At 39.7% G+C, this 22,057-nt stretch overlaps 1 protein-coding gene across 4 annotated transcripts in view; it reads right to left on the reverse strand.

Moving 5' to 3' along the window:
• Positions 1-22,057, reverse strand: part of NELL1 (neural EGFL like 1) — a 945,441-nt gene that overhangs the window by 381,398 nt on the left and 541,986 nt on the right. For all 4 annotated transcript variants that reach the window (XM_021085298.1, XM_021085297.1, XM_021085300.1 and 1 more), the window contains one exon: positions 2,498-2,620. In XM_021085298.1, coding sequence (XP_020940957.1) covers positions 2,498-2,620 — 123 coding nt within the window. The remainder of the gene's footprint in view (positions 1-2,497; positions 2,621-22,057) is intronic.

The raw sequence follows: 22,057 nt of genomic DNA on the forward strand, positions 1-22,057 counted from the left end.
TCAGAAAATTACTTTCCCTAATGCATAACTTTCAAGAGAAATTTTATTTTCAGAGTCCATAGACACCAGGAATATCATATCAACTCACATTTTTTTCACAGGTAGTACTTGTAAATTCCACAAAGGGGAAGCCAAAACCTGACCCAATAGCATGAGGAGGCTTGGCAAACATAAACTCACCGACCTAGTGCAATCAATACCATTTATAAGTAACACCATAACAATCAGAAAATGCATTAAAATCTATGCTCTACGTTGCTCCTCAGATATACAGAGTTAGCATGCAAGTACCTGCAGTGGCTTGATAATCTGTTAATATTTATGTCTTTTGTTTTGCTTTGGAAATATCATTGACCCTCTTTTTAAAAGCTGAGCACTAGTTTATTTGCTTCATGGAATTTATTTATTTATTTATTTATTGTCTTTTTTTGCCATTTCTTGTGCCGCTCCCATGGCATATGGAGGTTCCAAGGCTAGGGGTCGAATTGGAGCTGTAGCCGCTGGCCTACACCAGAGCCACAGCCATATCTGCGACCTACACCACAGCTCATGGCAATGCTGGACTCTTAACCCACTGAGCAAGGCCAGGGATTGAACCCACAACCTCATGGTTCCTAGTCAGATTCATTAACCACTGTACCACGACAGGAACGCCATGGAAGTTTTTTAAAACACACACAAATATTACATATACAAATCCCCATTGTAAGAGATGCAAACAATATTGAATAGCAATGAGTGAATATTCTTCTTCATACACACACACACACACGTAATGATGGAATGGTCTGCATGGTTCCAGCCTTGATACATTTACATAAATATAAAGATATTTATAAATAATAAATTAGCCAGGTGATGCTATTATGTGTATTGTCCTATATCTCGTTTTATTTTTCTTTCTCTTAAAAATGTATCTTTCAGTGTGGGTGTGCATATGTGTGTACATATGTGTGCACATACACACACTTAGAATTTCAAATGACTATATTCTATTCCATGAAATGATACTCAAAGTAAATTAAATAATTTCATTACCAACAGATATTTTGGCTGTTTCTGGTTTTTGGCAAATACAAATAATGCAGCAAAAATATCCCTATATGCGTATTTTTTCCCTCTCAAGAGCCCCTGTACTTAGAAAACATTTCAAGAGATAAAATCAATGAAATCAATAGAATCCCAATATTACCCTTTAGAATTACATTAAATATAGATTTATTTTGTCATATTGCCATAAAAAGTATCCCTGATTTATACTCTCAACCATGTATGAGGCGGTTAACCCCAACCTCACCAACATAGAATAAGATCAGCCTTATAAGATTCTCCTCCAATCTAATGCATGGATATGGTGACTTAGTCCCTGTACTCTATTTATCATCAACAGCATGTCATCTCCGCAGAAGAATATTGATAATCTGCTGTGTCTCCTTTGGCAAATTACTTAACCTGTCTGTGTCTCAGCCTTGTGACCTCTAAAACGGACATGATAATAATACCTAACCTAAGGGTTCATGTCCTGGGTTTTTTGTGCATTTTGCCTTTTTTTCAATGTGATTGTGTCTCTTTCCTCTTTGGTGGATTTGCTCAGTTACTGTGTATTTAATGGCCTACAGTGTGCCAGGCATCATTCTAGCTGCGGGGGACAGAGAAGGAAGAAGTGACTGAGTGGTCACTCTCACAGAGCTTTTATCCCCACGGGGTGACAGATGACACAGAAATAAACACATGAATGTAGAAAGTTCTCCTAGGCTGTGTTAGTAAAGAAAAAATTAAGGAGTCTGTGAGGCTGAGAAGTACTAGGGGTCACTTTCAGACAGAGTGGTCAAAGAAAGTCCCTGATGATAGGGGAGCCTTGAGCAGAGATCTGAAGGAAATGAGCACAGAGGCTGAGGAGAGAACCCGTGCAAAGACCCCAAATGGAATGTGGTTGACATGTGCAAGGAATGGCGAGGAATAACATGCTGGTGCAGAGAGAATGCAGGGACAGAAAAGAGATGCAGCTGAGGGGAGCCAGGGACTAGGTTCTGAATGTTTTCATCAGCCAGAAGGAGAGATGAGAATTTTATTTGAAAAGCATACAGAAGCTAGAGCAATGACCTCTCAATTGCTGAACTGCTCCTAACACAGAAAGGGGCTGAAGCTTAAAGCTTACCACTCCAAGCAGATATGTGGAGTGTGACCATGAGCAGAGCTCACAGGGAACAGAAACCCACCAATTCCCAAACACAAGCCAACAGGCAAAGCTGAAGAGAGGCATCAGATTGTGGATCCAGACCCCTCACTCATGCTCACACCTTCTTCCTTCAACCCAAACGATAGACTCAAAGCATTTTTCTTCTCTGATGCACAGTGCCCTTACCAGCTGATAGAGCAGGGACAGGAACCCTGGCCTTGCTCAGCCACCAGAATGACACAAAGGGTCTGACACAGGAGCACCAAGAGCCCAGGCAGGGCAGCAGCTCATGCCTCGCCCTTTCAGCAGCCAGCCTACCTCTACAGATGGTCCCGTTGCCCACGTAGCCTGGTTTGCAGGTGCAGCTGTGTCCCTGGACAGTGTTGGTACAGATGGCATTCTCATCGCAGTTGTGCTGCCCGCTGCCACATTCATCGTGCTCTGTTTGCAGGATAAGAAAGAAAGAGAGACACCTTTTCATAAGCTGGAATCACTGCACTGGTAAAGCTGGCTGGAACTCACCAGCTTAGAATGAAGTGACTACCAAGCATTGGTATCTTACTTCGTCTCTGGCAGTTTCTATGCCTGATATTCCTGACATCTTAACAAATTTAAAAGATGGATGACACCATCCTCACTTTGCAGGTAAAGAAGCTGAGTGTTAGAGAAGTCAAGGGACATATGCATTTGACAATGATTTGTAAGTACTGCTCTAAGGTCACTGCTTCTTCCACGTCTGAAAAGTTTTCTTCAAAGGCTCCATGGGAGGGGGACAATTTTGCATCCCCTCTTTCTGGAATCATTTTACAATGTCTTCAGAGTTTGTGGTTAACATTCTTTGAGAAAAAAAAAAGATGCTACTGGAATCTAGTGGATATAGGGCAGGAATGCTGCTAAGTGTTTCACAAAGCACAAGACAACTCACCACAACAAAAATTAACCAGCCTGACATGTCAACAGTGCCAAGATCAGGAAACCTTCCTCTAAGGTTAAAAAAACAAAAGAAACCCACAAGAGAAATTCCATGGCTTCTTTAAATACAAGTTGGTTGGAAACCTCAGGAGCTTCAAGGATAAAATCTGAAACTGGCTCCCATACATGGAGGCCAAGAAGAGACCAAAGAAAGAAGCAGACCACTCCAGATTAGTAGGGATAAGTTTAATAAGCAAAGGAACTTACATAGGAGGTTTGTCTTGGGCGACTACAAGACTATTAGATCTCTGCACCCACCCACCAGAATCTTGAAAATTTATATGGAAGCCTTAATGGGGTTCAGTCATGTATAAAGCCTTCAACAATACCTTTCTCTCTCAAGGCTGCATCATTGAAACCACTCTGGCTTTGAGAACAGTGGGCAGAGTGTCCATTACAAAGAGAGAGATTGGTTATGGAGGCTCTGATTGCCTGGGTCCAGCTTGAGAGTCAACCACCTGTTATATCCTCTCAATGTCCTTCTCCAACAGAACAAAGAGGGTGAAATGGAGAAGGAAGTCAGCTAATATAGCCTGGCAGAAGGGCATTTACCCACAGGTATTTTCAAAGGAGCAACAGAGATCATGGGCAATACTGAAGAGCACAGGGTTGGGTTCTGTGTAGGAAAGGGATTTATATTCAGGACTCTGTTTAAGGACATGCACCAGTCTCACTCTAAGTTTTCATACAGCCTATTTCACAGGGTTCAGAGTTTAACCACTGGGCTGATGCCTGATGTGCAACAACATGGTTACTATAGTTAAATAGCATCATTAATCCACAAGGCACAAGACGATCTAACACTTCAAAGTGAATGAAATATTCCAAGTTAGAAATCAAGATTTCACAGATAACTGGACTCTGCCCTCATCATCAGGAGGTTTTAATACTCCTCTAAATGACTACTTTGTAAATAAATGAGAAAGTGTATGCCTTGTATCCCCTTTAACAAGGATAACTTCTTAAAAATTTTAAGAGGAAAAATCAAGTAGGATTGTCATAAAATGTTATAAAACAAGAGTCGAAATCCTAAGTAGAAACTTCAAAGAGGCGCAGCAGAAACAAATCCAACTAGGAACCATGTGGTTGTGAGTTCGATCCCTGGCCTCACTCAGTGGGTTAAGGATCTGCTGTTGCCATGAGCTGTGGTGTAGGTCACAGACGCGGCTTGAATCCTGAGTTGCTGTGGCTGTGGTGTAGGCTGGCAGTTGTAACTCTGATTAGACCCCTAGCCTGGGAACCTCCATGTGTCGAGGGTGCAGCCCTAAAAAGACACACACACACACACACAAAGAAACCTCAAAGAAATTAACACTATTTGAACAAAACTGAAAACTGAATATAGTTTGTTAAGTGAACTATGAGATCAAGGCACCAATCTATTGAAATCTCATCTCTCTGCATTAATTTTATTTTACGATTCCTAACAGGGACCAGTAATACGAAAGGTTAAATTCTATACATTTGGAGTTCTCATTGTGGCGCAGCAGAAATGAATCCAACGAGGAACCATGCGGCTGTGGGTCCGATCCCTGGCTGAGCTATGGTATAGGTCACAGACATGGCTCTGATATGGCATTGCTGTGCCTGCGATATAGGCAGGCGGCTACAGCTCCTATTAGACCCCTAGCCTGGGAACCCCCATAGGCCATGGGTGTGGCCCTAAAAAGACAAAAAATAAAAATAAATAAAGAAATAAATAAATTCTACACAGTAGAGCTGTCTCAGTTACCCATATATGATTAATGTCAAGTACATACGTGCACATGACTCTTGATTTAACACCTTGAGTTTTCTGGAAGAAATTTTTTCTCTGGGTCTCAAGACCAACCTAAACTGTCAATGAGAAATGTGCACAGGTTAACAAGCCGTGTGAAGGAAAGAGAAGATTTATGAAGATGCGCTTCAAGTCTGTGCTCAAGTCATTTCCAGCACACTCCAGAAATGGTATAACCCTCTGGGTGTCTGATGAACTTTACAGACCTAGCCAGCACCTAATACAGACAGGTAGAATACCAGATGATGTGAGAGACACACAAAAAGTCTAAGAATATAGGCTTAGATGCCAAGAGTTTTCCATCTCTTTGTTTGAATCCATTTAATAAATATTATTAGAGTCTTTCATGAGAATACAAATGAGTAGATATGGGCCCTGCTCACGTGAAGATGTTAATAGAGGCTAGAGGCCAACAGACAGCGATAAGTAACTAAACAGAACACAAGGGAGAAGTGATAAGAGTTATAAGTAGGTGACCTTATATTTTATCATATCAACAGAACATATTTTAGAGGGAAAGGGGGCTTTGCTTAATAATTACACTGGAATAACAGGCATAACTCAGAGTGACCTAGGCAAATCAGCATGTGTGCTCATGTGTGATAAGAGAAATAAAAGTAAACCAAAATAAAAGCTCATTGGAGGGAAGAAATTCCTTCTAACAGGGAGAAAAGTCTTCTTGAAAGATCTAATATTGAACTCATCTTTTACAAATAGTCATGATTTTCTCGGCCAGAATTGCCCAGGAAGGGCATGCCAGGCAAAAGAAGAGTGTGGAGAAAGGAATGGCTTTGGGCAACATTTCAAAGGATTGGTCCATCCGTGTCTCCCCCACCCCAGTTTTATCAAGGTACAATTAACAAAATTGAAAGATATTTGAAGTGTACAATTTGAATGATTTGATGTACTTTACATTGCGAGTTCTCCCACTAGGTTAATTAACACATCTATCCTACCTTGTATTATCTTCCAATATCCTTGATACAAACCCTCTTTGCTGATAAGGCAGCCACATCAGTGTCTTGCACAGTGATGAGTTGATTATCTCTATTTTGTCATGACATTTTCCTGACTCAAAATATTCTCTCCCAATGTAGTGGGAATATATGTGCCCCTGCCTGGATTCAAATACCATTTCATATGAACACTCCCCATGCAAGCTTCCACAATTGTTCTCTATACCATGTGAATTTAACCCTTCTTGGTACTTTTATTAAATTTAATATCTTGATCTCTTTGGAGGCAATCATATCCCAATACATGGTGATGAGGTTTGTGAGTTTTATCATGAATGCCTTATTATTTAACTGATTAAGTTTTAAGAGAGGAATTATAGCAAATTCTCTACAACCCTGACTTTACCTTTCTCTATTTAGTGGTATTGAGCCTAGAGAGCCAAGCATTGAGCGAAATGCTGCAAATACATTATAGCATTTAATTCTCCCAACAATCCCATGAAGTACATTTGTTCATTTTACAGTGAAGGGACTGAGACAAAAAGCTCTTTGTTCAATAACCTAACATCACAAAACTAGTAAGTGAAGGAGTTTGGACTTTTGACTCTAGACACTGGGGGTGATCACATCCCTAAGCAGCTGGAAATAATCTGGATGTGGTTGAAGCTAAACTGAGACATAGAGAAGTGATCACATAACGCCAAGAATGAGGACCGTCTTTTTCTATACTGGCCCCAAATGGTCACTGAAGACCCAACCTATCCCAGAGGGACAAAGGTTCCAAATCCTTCATATCTCATTATCTTTAGTCATGCACAGGTGTGAAAGTAACCAGTACCTTCAAAACTATGTTCAAGAGGGCGTTTCTGTTGTGGTGCAGTGGAAAGGAATCCAACTAGTATCCACAAGAATGACAGTTCAATCCCTGGCCTCGCTCAGTGGGTTGAGGATCCAGCATTGCCGTGAGGTGTAGGTTAAAAACACGGATCTAATCCCAGGTTGCTGTGGCTGTGGCTGGCAGCTATAGCCTGGGAACTTGCATATGCTGTGGCTGCAGCCCTAAAAAGAGAAAAAAAAGAAAGAAAGAAAGAAAGAAAGAAAGAAAGAAAGAAAGAAAGAAAGAAAGAAAGAAAGAAAGAAAGAAAGAAAAAAGAAACAAAACAAAACAAACTATGTTCAACGTGTTCAAGAGAGCTGGCCAAAGGAAAAGCAGTCTCCTTCTAAAAATCTGAAATCCCCTTCCAGCTGTTGGAGATGCTAGAGAAAGTGTGAAACAAACGTCTATGAGAGGTGGCAGGGCACAGAAGGGAAGAGATGCCAGAATCACACAGCCAGGGCTAGATTATCCTGGGTGTGTCCCTCACCAGCTACATGCGCTCAAGTAAATGACTCAGAGGAGCTGTGCCTTAGTCTCCTACTGTAGAAAATGTGGATAATAATTCAACCTATCTCCTGGGGTCATTGTGAGGATTCAGCTAATATAGGTGCAATACTTATTACAGCGTCTTGCAGCTAGTAAATGTAAGCAATTTGATTATCATTGTTGCTAGTCCTACTAATAATAGTCTTACTTCTACTATTACCACTACGACTGAGATTACTTGTGAGCAGACTTAACTGTTGAATGGTGGTTAAAACTGCTCGAATTTGAATACCTCTGAAGATCAGAAGAAATATTTGCTTAGACTCAATTATGGTCCCACAGAAACAAGACTATATAGATTGGGAAGGTGAAGGATTTATGTTCTGGATTGTTGATACACAGCCCAAGTTTGATTACAGTAAATGAGGAGTACCAAATCTCTCAGGATAAAGAAGAGCCATTGTGGCAGCAAGCTGCATCTCCACTGATGATAATTATTGCTATTTTGGCTAATATTTGTTGAGTACTCATTAAGCACTGTCACTCTCCATGGTTCCCTTCTCCTTCCTCTTCTTTCCTTGTCTGCAAGATAGCTCAGAAGGACTCCAATCCACCTCTGCAACAGTGTAATCAATAGCCATTCTCAATTAACACACTCTTTAACTCAGTGAACTAATCAGGTTCCAACAAGCTACTGTTACAGTCACTTCAGCTACAGCTACAAACGTCCCAGGTTTGGGGTCTGGCTGGCTACAGCTTTCCTCTGTTCAGGGTTATCCAGTCTGCATTTTGCAAAATTGTTACAATGGCCTCACTGGGACATGCCAAGCAGATCTTATTAGTCATATTTCATAGATGCAATCGGAGTTTGGAGCATGTTAAGAGGTTTTCCTCTAAGTACATGGATAGTAGGTTGTACACCTGGAACTTAAACTCCTATCTCCTTATTCCTCCTCCTGCATTCTTTCCAACCCTCCACTTTATTATATGATTCAAAGGAATCTCTACAATGTTGGCCACAGTGTAGGTAATTTCTTTTACCTTTAAAAAAATAATGACAGAAGTATAGGAAGGTGCAAAAGTAGTACAAAGTGTCCCTTATGTCCTTCACTCAGTTTCCCTCCATAATGTCATTTTATACAGCTGTGATGTCATATAAAAACCAAAAAACTGTCATTTGTGGATCATTGTTAAGTGGTCTACAGACCTAATTCAGTTCACAACCTGTGTTCAAACTGCATTCATGTTTTGTTTACATCTGCATGGGAATAGTTCTAAGCAACGTTACCTTATATATAAATTTAGGTAACCACCACCAGAGTTTATGCTATGTTTTTGTGTTTATACCTGATTTACACTCCCCTCTCATCACCTCTAACCCCAGTCCTCCATAGTTTTACCATTTAGAAAATGTTCTATAAGTGGAATTACACAATAAGAAAACTTTTGAGTTTGACTTTTTCTCTCTTTTTTTTTTTTTTTTTTTTTTTTTTTGTCTTTTTAGGGCTGCACTCATAGCATATGAAGGCTATACCACAGTGAGAGCAACACCATATCCTTAACCCAATGAGCAAGGCCAGGGATCACACCCATGTCCTCAAGGATACTAATTGGGTTTGTTAACTACTGAGCCATGATGGGAACTCCCACGTTTGACCTTTTTCAATCTGGTCAGTGCCCTTGAGTTGCATCCAGACCATTGCTTGCTTCAATAGGTCATCACTTTTTATTGCTGCATAGTGTTCCATTGTAAAGATTATCATAGTTTGTTCAGCCATTTACACACTGAAGGGCACTTAGATTATTTCCTGTATTTCACTACTCTGAAAAAAGCTGCTATAAACATCTGTGCACAAATTTTTGTGTGAACATATATTTTCATTATTCTGGGATAAATACTCAAGAGTATGATTATGAGGACATCTCATAAGTACATGTTTTATTTTATAAGAAACTGTCAAATGACATCCCAGAATGGTTGTACCATTTTACTTTAATGCTAGCAATGCATGAGTGATCAAGTTTCTCTACATCATTGCCCACATTTGGTATTGCCTTTTTTTTTTTTTTTTTTGGTCTTTTTGCCATTTCTTGGGCCGCACCCACGGCATATGGAGGTTCCCAGGCTAGGGGTCTAATCGGAGCTGTAGCTGCCAGCCTAAGCCAAAGCCACAGCAACGCGGGATCCAAGCCGCGTCTGCGACCTACACCACAACTCAGGGCAACGCTGGATCATTAAGCCACTGAGCAAGGGCAGGAATGGAACCTGAAACCTCACGGTTCCTAGTCAGATTCGTTAACCCCTGCACCACGATGGGAATTCCTGGTATTGTCTTTTTTCAAATTTTGGACATTCATGTGTCCATGTTATGATACTTCACTGAGCTCTTAATTTGCATTTTTTCTAATAGCTAATGACATTGAACATCTTTCCACATGCTCATGTGCCATTTACATCACTTCTTTGGTAAAATGTCTTTTTCTCATTTTACAACTGGATTTTTTTTTAATGTTGAGTTTTGAGAATTTTTCATACATTCTAGATACAAAGTCTTTGTTGGATACATGCTTTGCAAATATTTTCTCACTGTCTTAGCTTATTTTTTTCATGCTCTTAGCAGTCTTCCACAATGCAAAATGTTTTATTTTTGATGAAATTCAATTTACCTATTTTTAACTTTCTGGATAGTACTTTAATGTCATATGTAAGAACTCTTTGTCTAACCATATGCAAAGATGTTCTCTTTTTTTCTAATGGTGTAGTTTCACATTTTAGATTTTTATTTTGTGACTCAGTTTGAGCTAACTTGTGTAAATGGTATGAAGTTTAGGTTGTGGATAATTTTTTTTGCCTATACATGTTATTTGTTGAAAAGCTTACATTTCCTCCATTGAATTGCTTTTGTACTTTTGTCGAAAAACCAATTGATTGTATTAATATTCTGTTTCTGGGTTCTTTGCTCTGTTCCACTGATCTATGTGTCTATGCCTCTGCCAATATCACACTGCCTTGATTACTGTAAGTATATAGAATGCCTTCATATCAGATAGTGATTCCCCCTCATTTTATTCTTTTTCAATATTCCTTTAGTTATTTAGTTATTCTTCCTTTCTAAATTTTAGATTAAGCTTATCTATTTATACAAAAACATCTTGTTCGAATTTTAATATGAATTGTGTTAAAATTATAGCTTATGGAGAATTGGCATCCATATTAAATCTTCCAATCCATGAACATAGTATGTTTCCCTATTTACTTATTCTTTGATTTCTTCCATTGGTGTTTTGTCACTTCCAGCACACAGATCCTGTACACGTTTTATTAGATTTACAACTAGGGATTTCACTTTATTTTAGAGTGACTGTATATGACATTATGGTTCTAATTTTGATTTCTATGTGTCAGTTCCAAGTATATAGGAATGCAATCCATTTTTGTGTGTTGATCTTGTGGACTCTGAACTCACTTATTAGTTATACATGTTTTTATAGATTCCTCAGGATTTACTACATAGACAACCATGTCATTTGTAAATAGGAATAGTTTTATTTCTTCATTTCTCATCTGCTTGCTTTTATTTCCTTCCTTATTCTGCCAGCTAAGACTTCCAGCACTATGCCATATAAGAATGACAGAAAACCATCAATGGTCTGTCACCAATATCTGGAAGCAAGCACGCAGTCTTTCACCATTAAGTGTACTGTTAGCTCCACCTCATACAGCCTTGTCAATGATGGGTGGAGGTGGAGGTCTGGCTGGTTTCCACTGGCAATGAAATTGGGAGAGCTGGAGCCCCAGTCAGCCTTGCTTTGCATTGCTTTGTTCAGCCTGTGTGCCACTGGGTGGGAGTGGAGCCCCAGCTCCAAGTTGGGCTTATTATACACTCACAAAGAGAGGGAATCAGAACATTGCTGCTTCTACCAAGGAGGGTTTCTACTAGCATAGGGCTAAAGTAGGGTGGATCTTTTTTTTAAAAAAATTAGTTCTGTAAGACCCCCTTTTTAGTTCTTTCCCTAGAAGCAATGGAGATGGCTTTCCTTGGAGCTTTTATTCCTCCTTTCCTGTGTATGGATTCAGGTTGCAGGCTTCTTTAGCTCCCCATCCAGTAAACACCAGAGGCAAAAAGAAAGTGGAGAACTCACACCTTGTTCCTCAGCTCCCAGAGTTATGAGGTAGTCCACCTTCATCTTTCCACCTCTCAGAGTCTTACTGGGTACTTTGCTGTGTTAGGTATTAGGTTTTTTAGTTGTAAGAGGAAGGACCTGGGAGGGATGGAACTAGTCCACCTTGGCCAGAACCAAAAGTCTTCAGTGTGTTTAATGTTTAAGAAAGTATTCATGTTCCTTCTCTTGTTTTCCAGTCAGAGAAATCCCCAATAACTGGGATTTTTCATAAACACGCTTGTTTGTTTAGCACATTTATTGATCACATACAATGATGTGGATACTACTTTAAAGGTGTCATGGCACTCACATGAATTAAATTTTAGCATCCCTATTTTCTGAATGAATAAATAGGAACAGAGGTTTAACCTTGCAGTCCAAGGGTTTGGGGTGGTAGATTCAAACCAAAGAAGTTACTGTCAAGCCATGGCAGAAGAGTTAGAAGTAGTTATTAGTTATTCTTGAAATGTCTTTCTCCCTCAATCTCTCATTATCAAACCATCATCAAGTCTTAGTGATTTTTCTTTCTACATATCTTGCAAATTGATTTATCTCTGTTTCCATTTCCACCACCTTCATCCAAGCTACCACTGTCATCCAAGCCACCATCATCTTATCCACATCTAGCTGCTATCACTTGAGTTCCTGCTATAGCTTCTCAGTGGAATCCTCATATTCACTATTGCCACATTTGATTTACTCTGTTCTTTTTTCTTCCTTTTACTGCCACACTCATGGCATACAGAATTTCCTGGGCTAGGGATTGAACTAGAGCTGCAGCTGCCAGCCTACACCACAGCCACAGCAATGCTGAATCTTTAACCCACTGAACAAAGCCAGGAATTGAACCCGTATCCTCACGGACACTATGTCAGGTTCTTAACCCACTGAACCACAATGAGAACCTACGATTTATTCTTAATTCTGCACTTAGACAATCTTTCAAGAATTCAAATGTAATCACCTTGCTGTCTTCTCAAAAACTCTTCAGCTACGTTCCACTGGCCTTAAAATGTGGACATTTTTAATATGACCTCCTAGGCCCATCCTGGTGTTGTCTTCACCTAACTCTCTGCTTGGCTCCAACACACTGTCTTTATCTCTTGCTTCAAAAGGGCTCTGCTCCCTTGGGTCACAGGCACTTTCACATTTCTTCCCTCTTAGCCCCACTGACACTTGCTTATCCTTGGCATTCAACTTAATCCTCACCCACTCAGAGAAAGAATCACTGATTTACTTGAGTGGGAAGTTTTGTCTGTAATTGATTCATATAGCCCCCAGCACCTCTCCTTCAAGGGGCTCGTCAGCTATAATTTTACGCTTATTAGTATTTTAAGTGTTTTACTAATATCAGTCTTTACTAGAACACAAATAAGGACAGAAAAAAAAGCATCTTCTCTTTATCTCCAGCCCCTAGCAGAGCTTCTGAAACCTAGTAAGTGCCTAATAAAAATACTCATTTATGGAAGGAAGGAACGGAGGAAGGGAGGGAGAACACCGAGAAAAAGAGAATGTTATTGTCTTTGGTATCAAAAATTGCAGAGAGATCAAGAAGAATTAAGACAAGGAAAGTTAACTGAATTGGGTGACTGGGAAAATTTCAATGAGAAGAGCTTGTAAATTAATTACAATCAGGTAATGATATGTTGATATGTTTATTTATCACAGTGACTGTGGAAAAAGGAGAAAGGGATGCAGAAGCTCTCTCAGCCAGGCTATTTCTTTCACAGAGAATTGCTAAGGACAGAACCCCTGGATGCTGAGAAAATATCTGCAAATCATGCATCTGATAAATGACATGAATCCAGAATATATAAAGACTCTTCAACAACTCAGAAATAAAAATAACCCAATCAGAAAATGGGAACAGTACTTAGATAGACATGTTGCTAAAGCATATGCATAAATGGCCAATAAACACATGAAAAGATGTTCAACATCTTTAGTAATGGGGGAAACCCAAAGCAAAATCACAGTGAGATACCACTTTACAACCACTAGAATGGCTAAAATCAAAAGGAAAATACAAAGTATTCACAAGAATGTGGAGAAAGTGGATTTCTTGTGCATTGTTAATAGGAAGGTAAAACATTTTAAAATTACAGGGGCATTTCCGCAAACTATGAAACACAGGTTATCACATACTCCAGTTATACTGCTCCTAGGTATACACCAAATAGAAATGAAAACATGTCCACACAAAGACTTCCACAGAAATGTTCATTATTCATAACAGCCACAGGTGGAAACAACTCATATAGTCATCAACAGATGACTTCATACAGAAAATGTGGTAGATCTCAGGTACTGAGATCTTTGCCAAGAGCAGGTAGCACAGTATAGGGATCCGTGATTTTAAGGTGCACCATAATCCATTCTTCTTCATTCGGGAGGACACCACTGAAGAACCTCCAGGCGTCTATCATCCCCCCTCCTGGGACTAAGCCACTGTAGCTTAAACCACTTTTACCTTCCCAAATACCAAGTCCTATAATCCTAGCTCCCTTTGGGCAATTCAGGCTCTAATTTGCTTCTCTTCTTTTTTTGAATGAGGTGATATAGCTTTATAACATTATACATATTTCATGTGTACACCATTATATTTCTGTTTCTGTATATACTACAGTGTATGCACCACAAAAACTTTAGCTTCCAGGAGTCCCTGCAAAGGCCCAGTGGGTTAAGAATCTGATTGTAGCAACTCAGGTTGCTAGAGAGGCACAGGTTTGATCCCAGGCCTGGCACATAAGGTAAAGGATCCGGCATTGCCACAGATACAGTGCGTGCCCAGAGACTTTCATGTGCCATGGGTGTGGCCAGAAAAAAATATTTTAAAAAACATTTAGCTTCCATCCGTCACCATACAGTTTGCCCCCTTTTTGCATTTTGCACCCCCCCAACCTTCCCTTTGCTAACTACTAGTCTGTTCTCTGCAGCTATATGCTTGTTTAGATTTCACTCCACGTGAGTGGTATCATACGGTATTTCTCTTCCTTCATCTGATTTTACTTCGCATAACACCCTCAAGATCCATCCATGTTGTCGTAAATGGCAAGATTACATCTTTTTAATGGCTGAGTAGTATTTCTTTGTGTGTATATATATGTAAATACATAACACCACATTTTTATCTACTCAACTGTCAATGGACACTTAGGTTTTTTCCTTAAGTGTACTAATTCTTCCTCTTGGCAAAGAGGCTTTGGGTCTCTAGGAACACAAGCCATTCTCAACTCACAGCCCTGAGTAGGGTTATGGGCCAAACACATGTGACAAAAGGGTTGCAGACTGAGGACAAGAAGTAAAAGGAAATGAGCCATTCCCCATTCTTTTGTGTGTATGTGTGAGATCTGCATAAAATAATCTTTTCATTTTTGTGTAATATATATTATTTCTAATTCCTCCACAGCAAGGAGAAACAAAACACAATTATGTGCTTTTCTACTTAGATATATAGTACTATATATTAAATACAGGTTATATATCATATATATTAATTATATATGATATTTGCACATACATAAAATCTATAAAAATGTATATTCAACTATTAACAATGACTTTTACTGAGAAATTGAGATAGAGGATAAACATGAAGGACTTATACTATTTATTTTATTCACTTTGTACTTTTGACTTTTTTTTACAACAAACATGTATCTTTTATTAGTGAATAACAGAGTTTTTTTTTTTTTTTTTTTTTTTAGAGGAAAGAAAATGGTTTTTAGGTATAATCAAGTTTGTGTGGAAAGAGTTCCTGCCATGGCTCAGTGGTTAACAAATCTGACTAGGAACCATGAGGTGGCGGTTTTGATCCCTGGATTCATTCGGTGGGTTAAGGATCCAGCATTGCTGTGGCTGTGGTGTAGGCTGGCGGCTACAGCTCTGATTCGACCCTTATCCTGGGTACCTCCATATGCTGCAGGTGTGGTCTTGTTAAAAAACAAAACAAAAAAAAAAGACAAAAAAAAGTCCGTGTGGAAAAGAAAAAGATTTGAAGGCTGATAAATCTGGATGCAAATCTCAGCACTGGATACAAATCCAGAGAGATTTGACAAATTCTCTGCACCCCAGTTTCTGTGTGAGTAAAATGCAGACAATGACATCGTGACTAAGAGTAGAAAACTTGGTTTAGTCTCTGTCTCCTCATATCCACACAGATTATACTACAGAAGAATCCTTGAGAAACATTTACATAGTGAATATTCATGAGGAGAAAATTTGTAAAACATGTGGTATCATTTTGGGCACAGAAGGTGCCCCCAAAATGGCAGAGGCTATCATCACCCACTGATACCATCACAGTGTGGTGTTGGCCACCTATGTTTTCCATGAACCCTTTCTCAGTAATTCTGAAGACATGTTAACTAGGAGCTTTGTTACTCTCCTTTATGTCCCCAAGGCACTGAGTCCAAAACCAGATTTGTTGCTTGTTTGCTGAGCCTCAGTGTTGTCACCAGAAATTGGAGGCAAAAAGATCCATCACAGAGATGCTGGGAAGAGTAACTGAGGGAGCATGACAAAGTCTCTAACAACATACCAGCCAAGTGATTACAGAGTCAGGAAATGTTAGTTTTGTTCCACAGGGAAAATTTAGCAAGGCATCATTAAACTACAAAATTAATGAAGAGCTGAACTGTAGTCAGATGTTTCTGGTTTTCATTTAAAACACCTAGTACAACAGAAATACCCCAAATGAGAATAAAAGACAGATATTAAACTGTTGTCTGACTTTGGTTTTATGCACTGGTCACATAAGCAACCCCCAAATGACCTTTTTTACTTCTCTATGATGAAGAAGCTGGCTTGCTATTCTTTTGGTTTCACAACTACCCAGAAAAACCCTGAAGAAAAATGTCTAAATATGAAACATGGAGAGAAGAATTACACCATGTTGATGTTTTCCTTTATTACAGATGTTTGCCATCTCCTTCAAGGATTCTTAGCATGAGCATGTTCATCTTTCTCTTTCTGAAGCAAGACAATGGTGCAGAGAAACAAAAAGAATCTGGAAGAAAAATTAACCAAGGGAAAAAGTCTCTCTTCCTCTCCTTGTCTAAGTGACTATGACTCTTGGGCTGGGTGCTCTGGGGCTCAGTTGACTTAAGAGGTCCTCCAAAGAAAGAAGAGGGTAGAACCAAAAGGGAACACAGGCCTTGAAAATGTGCCAGTCCTATAACCTTGCCTTCCAACGCACCCTTTCCTTCCTATAGAGTTCCTCCTCCATACCCAATTGTGGTGGGTTGAATAGAGTTTCCCCCAAAAAAAATTCATTTCACTTGGAACCTCAGAATGTTATTTGGAACAGAGTCTCTGCATATGTACTTAGTTAAGATGAGGCCCTAATAGATTAAGGTAGACCGTAACTCTAATGACCACTGCCATTACCAGAGAAGACGACCCTCACACAGTGAAGAAGGCCAAGTGGAGACAGAGGCAGAGGCTGGACTCATGCAGCCACTAGTCAAGGAGGAGCGGGAACCCCAGAAGACAGAGGAGGCAAGAAAGGGCTCACCCCCTCAAGGCTGTGGAGAGAGTGTAGCCCTGCTGGCTCCTTGATTCTGGATTCTGACCTCCAAAATGGTGAGGAAAAAAAAATCTCTGTTGTTCTAAGCCACCCAGCATGTGGCAATTTGTCATGGCAGCACTAGAAAACTAATACACCAACATGATATACAACTGTTCACTCAACAAGATGCTGAGAGGATGGTGAGGGACCAAGTCCTGACAGCCCTCATGTTTCCTAGAACAGACTCTGACAGATCAAAAGGAGGGCACTGGGAATACAAGTCCACAGTGAAATTATATGACAGTGTTTGCAGGGTTAGGGGAGAGCATGTGTTTGAGAGTCACATATAATGCATTTGAATCCCAGTCTCTACAGGAAGCAACTCTAAAACATCAGTAGCACACTTCACCCTTCTGAGACTCAACTTCCCCATCTTTAAAAAAAGACAATATAGGGATTCACTGGTGACTCAGCAGGTTAAGGATCTAGCATAATCCCTGATGCAACTTAGGTCTCAGCTGTAGCACAAGTTCTGTCCCTGGCCCTGGAATTTCTGCATGCAGCAGGCACAGCCAAAAACAAAACATAAAAACAATGAGAGACAATACTACCTCTTTGCTATGGAGTTATGAGTATTAAGAAAGATGCAGTTAGAAAGCTATGCACTGTTCCTAACACATAGCAGATGTTAGATAACTGTTGGCTTTTCTTTCTTTCTTTTTCTTTTTCTTTTTTTTTCCTTTTTCTTAACTCAGCTAGGTCAGGACTCTGAAAATTAGAATACTTAAAATAAATGCCAGGCCAACTACCAAAGAAAATGTCACCCTAAAAATATTACAGTAGTTATTTATTAAGCTTGAAAGAGGCATGGAATCTGTTTCTGCTGCCTAAGCCCCATGATGAGTATTCCTAGGAATCTGTATTAACAAGAAAATCCCTGCTGCATAAGAAGATACTAGGTCTTCTCAGCCTCACAGGCTGGATATCACACTCCAGTAGGTAAGAACACCAACAAATATGCCAAGAGATATGGGATACAATTTTGGGCAGTGATAATATAAGGAAAAATAAAGCAGAGTGAAGGGACAAAGAGTTCTGAGGCTGCTTAGGTAGATAGAAAAGCATGGTAAGGTTTTTCTGACAACATTTAATCAAAGACCTGGATGAAATGAAGGTGTAAACCATACAGTTATCCTGGGGAACAGCATTCAAGGCAGAGAGAAATCCAAGAAAAAAGCTTGAATTGGGAAAAGGAAGAGCCAGAAGACCTAAGTGGCAGGAGTAGAGGGAGGAAAAGAGATGATGGTAGGAAATCAGGTCTTCCAGGTGGCCCTGGGTCAAGTCAGGTAGGTCCCTGTAAGCCATCAAACTGCTATTCTGAGTGTGATGGTAAACCACTGGTGGGCTCCCCATCAGCCACTACATGAGATGCTTGGCACAGTGCCATGCATATTATACCAAAAGCTCAACAAGTACTTGGTCATCATGTTATTATAGACCAATGTCAAGGCAGGACAGCAGAAATACTTCCTCATCAATAGCACTAATCAATCCCTCCCCACTCAAAGCAAGTGATGGGATCAGAGAGTTTTGGACTGCTGGCTCCAAGTGGAGCTACTATTTCCAGCCAGACATGCAAGATACAAAATTTAAAAAAAAAATGATAAAGCGTGAAGAAATTCCAGGCATTCTGCTCCCACACAGACTGTATTACCCTGCTCTTCATGAAAATCCAAGTTGAGAAATAGTAACACTTGGTGCAGGAAAAGATTATTATCTCTTTGGGACTGAGTCACTGAATAAACTGTGAGCCTGCTAAGGGTATAACCAGGGCTTCCTTCTGTCCCTGACATGAGCACCTAGTGTTTCACTGTCCAATATGGTATCCACTAGCCACATGTGACTACTGAGCCCTTCAAACATGGCCAACTGGGGAGTTCCCATTGCAGCTCAGCAGTAACGAACCTGAAGAGTATTCATGAGGATGCAGGCTCAAGACCCATCCCTGCTCAATGGGTTCAGTATCTGGCATTGCCATGAGCTGTGGTGCAGGTCGCAGATGCAGCTTGGATCTGGCATCACTGTGGTTGTGCTGTAGGCCAGCAGCTACAGCTTTGATTTGACCCCTAGACTGGGAACTTTCATATGCCACAGGTGTGGTCCTAAAAAGAAAAAATACATACAGGGCCAACCTGGATTGAGATGTGCTCTGTGTATAAAACACACGTTGGCTTTCAAGACTTAGTTCAAAAAGAATGTAAAATATCTCAGTAATTTTTATATTTAGTACATATTGAAATAATAGCATCTTAGATACATGACATTAAATTTAAAATCTCATTTTGTTTCATTACTTATTTTCTTTCTCTTTTCTTATTTTTTTCTTTTTAGGGCCGCACTTGCAGCATATGGAAGTTCCCAGGCTAGGCTAGGGGTTGACTCAGAGCTGCAGCTGCCAGCCTACACCACCACCACAGCAGCACAGGATCCAAGCCTCTGTTACCTACACTGCAAATGGCAGCAATGCAGGATCCTTAACCCACTGAGTGAGGCCAGGGATTGAACCCATATCCTCATGGATACTAGTCAGGTTCTTAACCACTGAGCCACAATGGGAATTCTTCTTATTATTTTCTTAATGTGGCTACCAGAACATTTTAAATGTGACTAGTGTTATGCATTTATTGGTCACCGCTGTTCAGGTGCTTTTTAAAGGTAAGCAGGAAAGAAATGGAGGAAGAGAAATGTCTCTAAGAGGTTTTTTGCATTCTTAACTGAGGGTGATAAATGGGGTTCATCTTGAAAGTCAGGTCTAATTGTCTGATTGTGGTTGCCTGGAGTGCTGTATCAGAGCCAATTCAAAGTCTTAGTGCACTGGGAAGACTGCTGGGGTTAATTTATAATATTACCATGGACACAAGAGGATAAACTGATAATACTACATACCATGCAATGACTTTTTTTTGTATGGAAATAATATCAACAATTTTTTGAGGATGTATTTTGCCCTGGATGTGTGCAAAGTCCTTGGATGTGGACTAGGCATTTACTCTTGCTGGATATTTTCCATTTACAATTTTATTCTATTTCTCACAGCAACCTTGAAAGATAGTAATTATCATCCCTGTTTTACCTGTGTGAAATGAAATTCAGAAAGATTAGCCTCCTAAATTAATAAAAAAAAAGTCCAGGATTCAAAGCCATACAGCATCTCTCCAAAGTGCACACCCTAATCACCACTGGCTGGAATTAGGTACCATCTCCTGATACAGAACTTTATGGGATGCTTAGGCTGCCTGTCTGAACCTCTGTATTCTTCTTGCTCCCCAAAGGTTCATGTCTGACTTATTCCTCGACTTGGGTCTGTGCTGACCCACCTTTTGTATATAACATAACAGTATCAGTGGCAGGCACTATTCAAGCCACTTCCTCACCTTGGGTTTATTCTAGACCAGTGGTTCTCAAACTTCACCATGTATCTGAATATGGAGGGCTCATTAAGACACAGATTTCTGGGCCCTGCCCCTCTGATTCATTTGTCCTTGGGTAAAATCTGAGGATTTGGACTCCCAGAAAGTTCCAAGTGATGCTGCTACTGCTGGTCCAGGAACTATACTTTGAGAATCATTAAATCTAGATCTAGCTCCTAGATCTTCATGGCCACACTGCAAATCATCTGGGATTTTAAAAAAATGAACTACTGCCCACAATAAAAAAGAAGTGAGAGGCCAGAAATAAACCCAGACACCTACAGTCAATTAATCTTCAACAAAGGAGGCAAGAATATAAAATGGGAAAAAGACAGTCTCTTCAGAAAGTGGTCCTGGGAACAAATCACAAGTACTGAAATTAAAACTGTGATTAAAAACTTCCAGCAAACAAGTCAAGGACCAGATGGCTTCACAGGTGATTTCTATCAAACACTTAGAGAAGCGCTAACAGCTATTCTTCTGAAATTATTCCAAAAAATCCCAGAGGAAAGGGACACTGCCAAAATCATTCTATGAGGCCTCTATCAACCTAACACCAAAACCAGACAAAGATACCACAAAAAAAGAAAACTACAGGCCAATTTCACTGATAAACAGAGATGCAAAAATCCTCAACAAAATACTAGCAAACTGAATCCAACAATACATTAAAAGGACTGTACATCATGATCAGATGGGATATATCCCAGGGATGCAAAGGTTCTTCAATATCTGCAAATCAATCAGTGTGATACACCACATTAACAAACTTAAGACTAAAACCCAAATATCCATCTACAGATGACTGGATTAGGAAGATGTGGTATACATACACAATGGAATACTACTCAGCCATACAAAAGAAAAAATAATGCCATTTGCAGCAACATGCATGGAACTAGAGACGCTCATACTGAGTGAAGTAAGTCAGAAAGAGAAAGACAAATACCATATGATATCACATATCTAGGATATAATATACAGCACAAATGAACCTTTCCACAGAAAAGAAAATCATGGACTTGGAGAATAGACTTGTGGTTGCCTAGGGGGAGGGGGAGGGAGTGGGATGGATGGGGAGCTTGGGGTTAATGGATGCAAACTATAGCTTTTGGAATGGATTAGCAATGAGATTCTGTTGTGTAGCACTAAAAACTATATGTAATCACTTATGAGGGAGCATGATACTGGGAGAAAAAAGAATGTATACATGTATGTGTAACCATGTCAGCATGCTGTATAGTTGACAAAAAAATTGTATTGGGGGAATAATTTTTAAAAAAGGGAAAAAAAAGAGAATTACACAATTTATGGATCACATTAGTGTTTTTTTGTATTTTGTATAAGTTTTAAAAAGTAAATTGGAATTAGTTTTTTCTCTTAAATACTGATTTAGAAGTAGGCATGCATAAAGACCTGGGTAATTACTACTTGAAAAAAAATAAAAACCATATGATTCTCTCAATAGACACAGAAAAAGCCTTTAACAAAATCCAACATCCATTTCCAATAAAAACTCTTCAAAAAGTGGCATAGAGGGAATCTACCTCAACATAATAAAGGCCATATATGACAAACCCACAGATAACATCATTCTCAATGGTGAAAAGCTGAAAGAATTCCCACTGAGATCAGGAACAAGACAAACATATCTGCTCGCACCACTA

Source organism: Sus scrofa, chromosome 2 (assembly GCF_000003025.6).
Source record: "Sus scrofa isolate TJ Tabasco breed Duroc chromosome 2, Sscrofa11.1, whole genome shotgun sequence".
In the NCBI taxonomy this organism is placed as follows: domain Eukaryota; kingdom Metazoa; phylum Chordata; class Mammalia; order Artiodactyla; family Suidae; genus Sus; species Sus scrofa.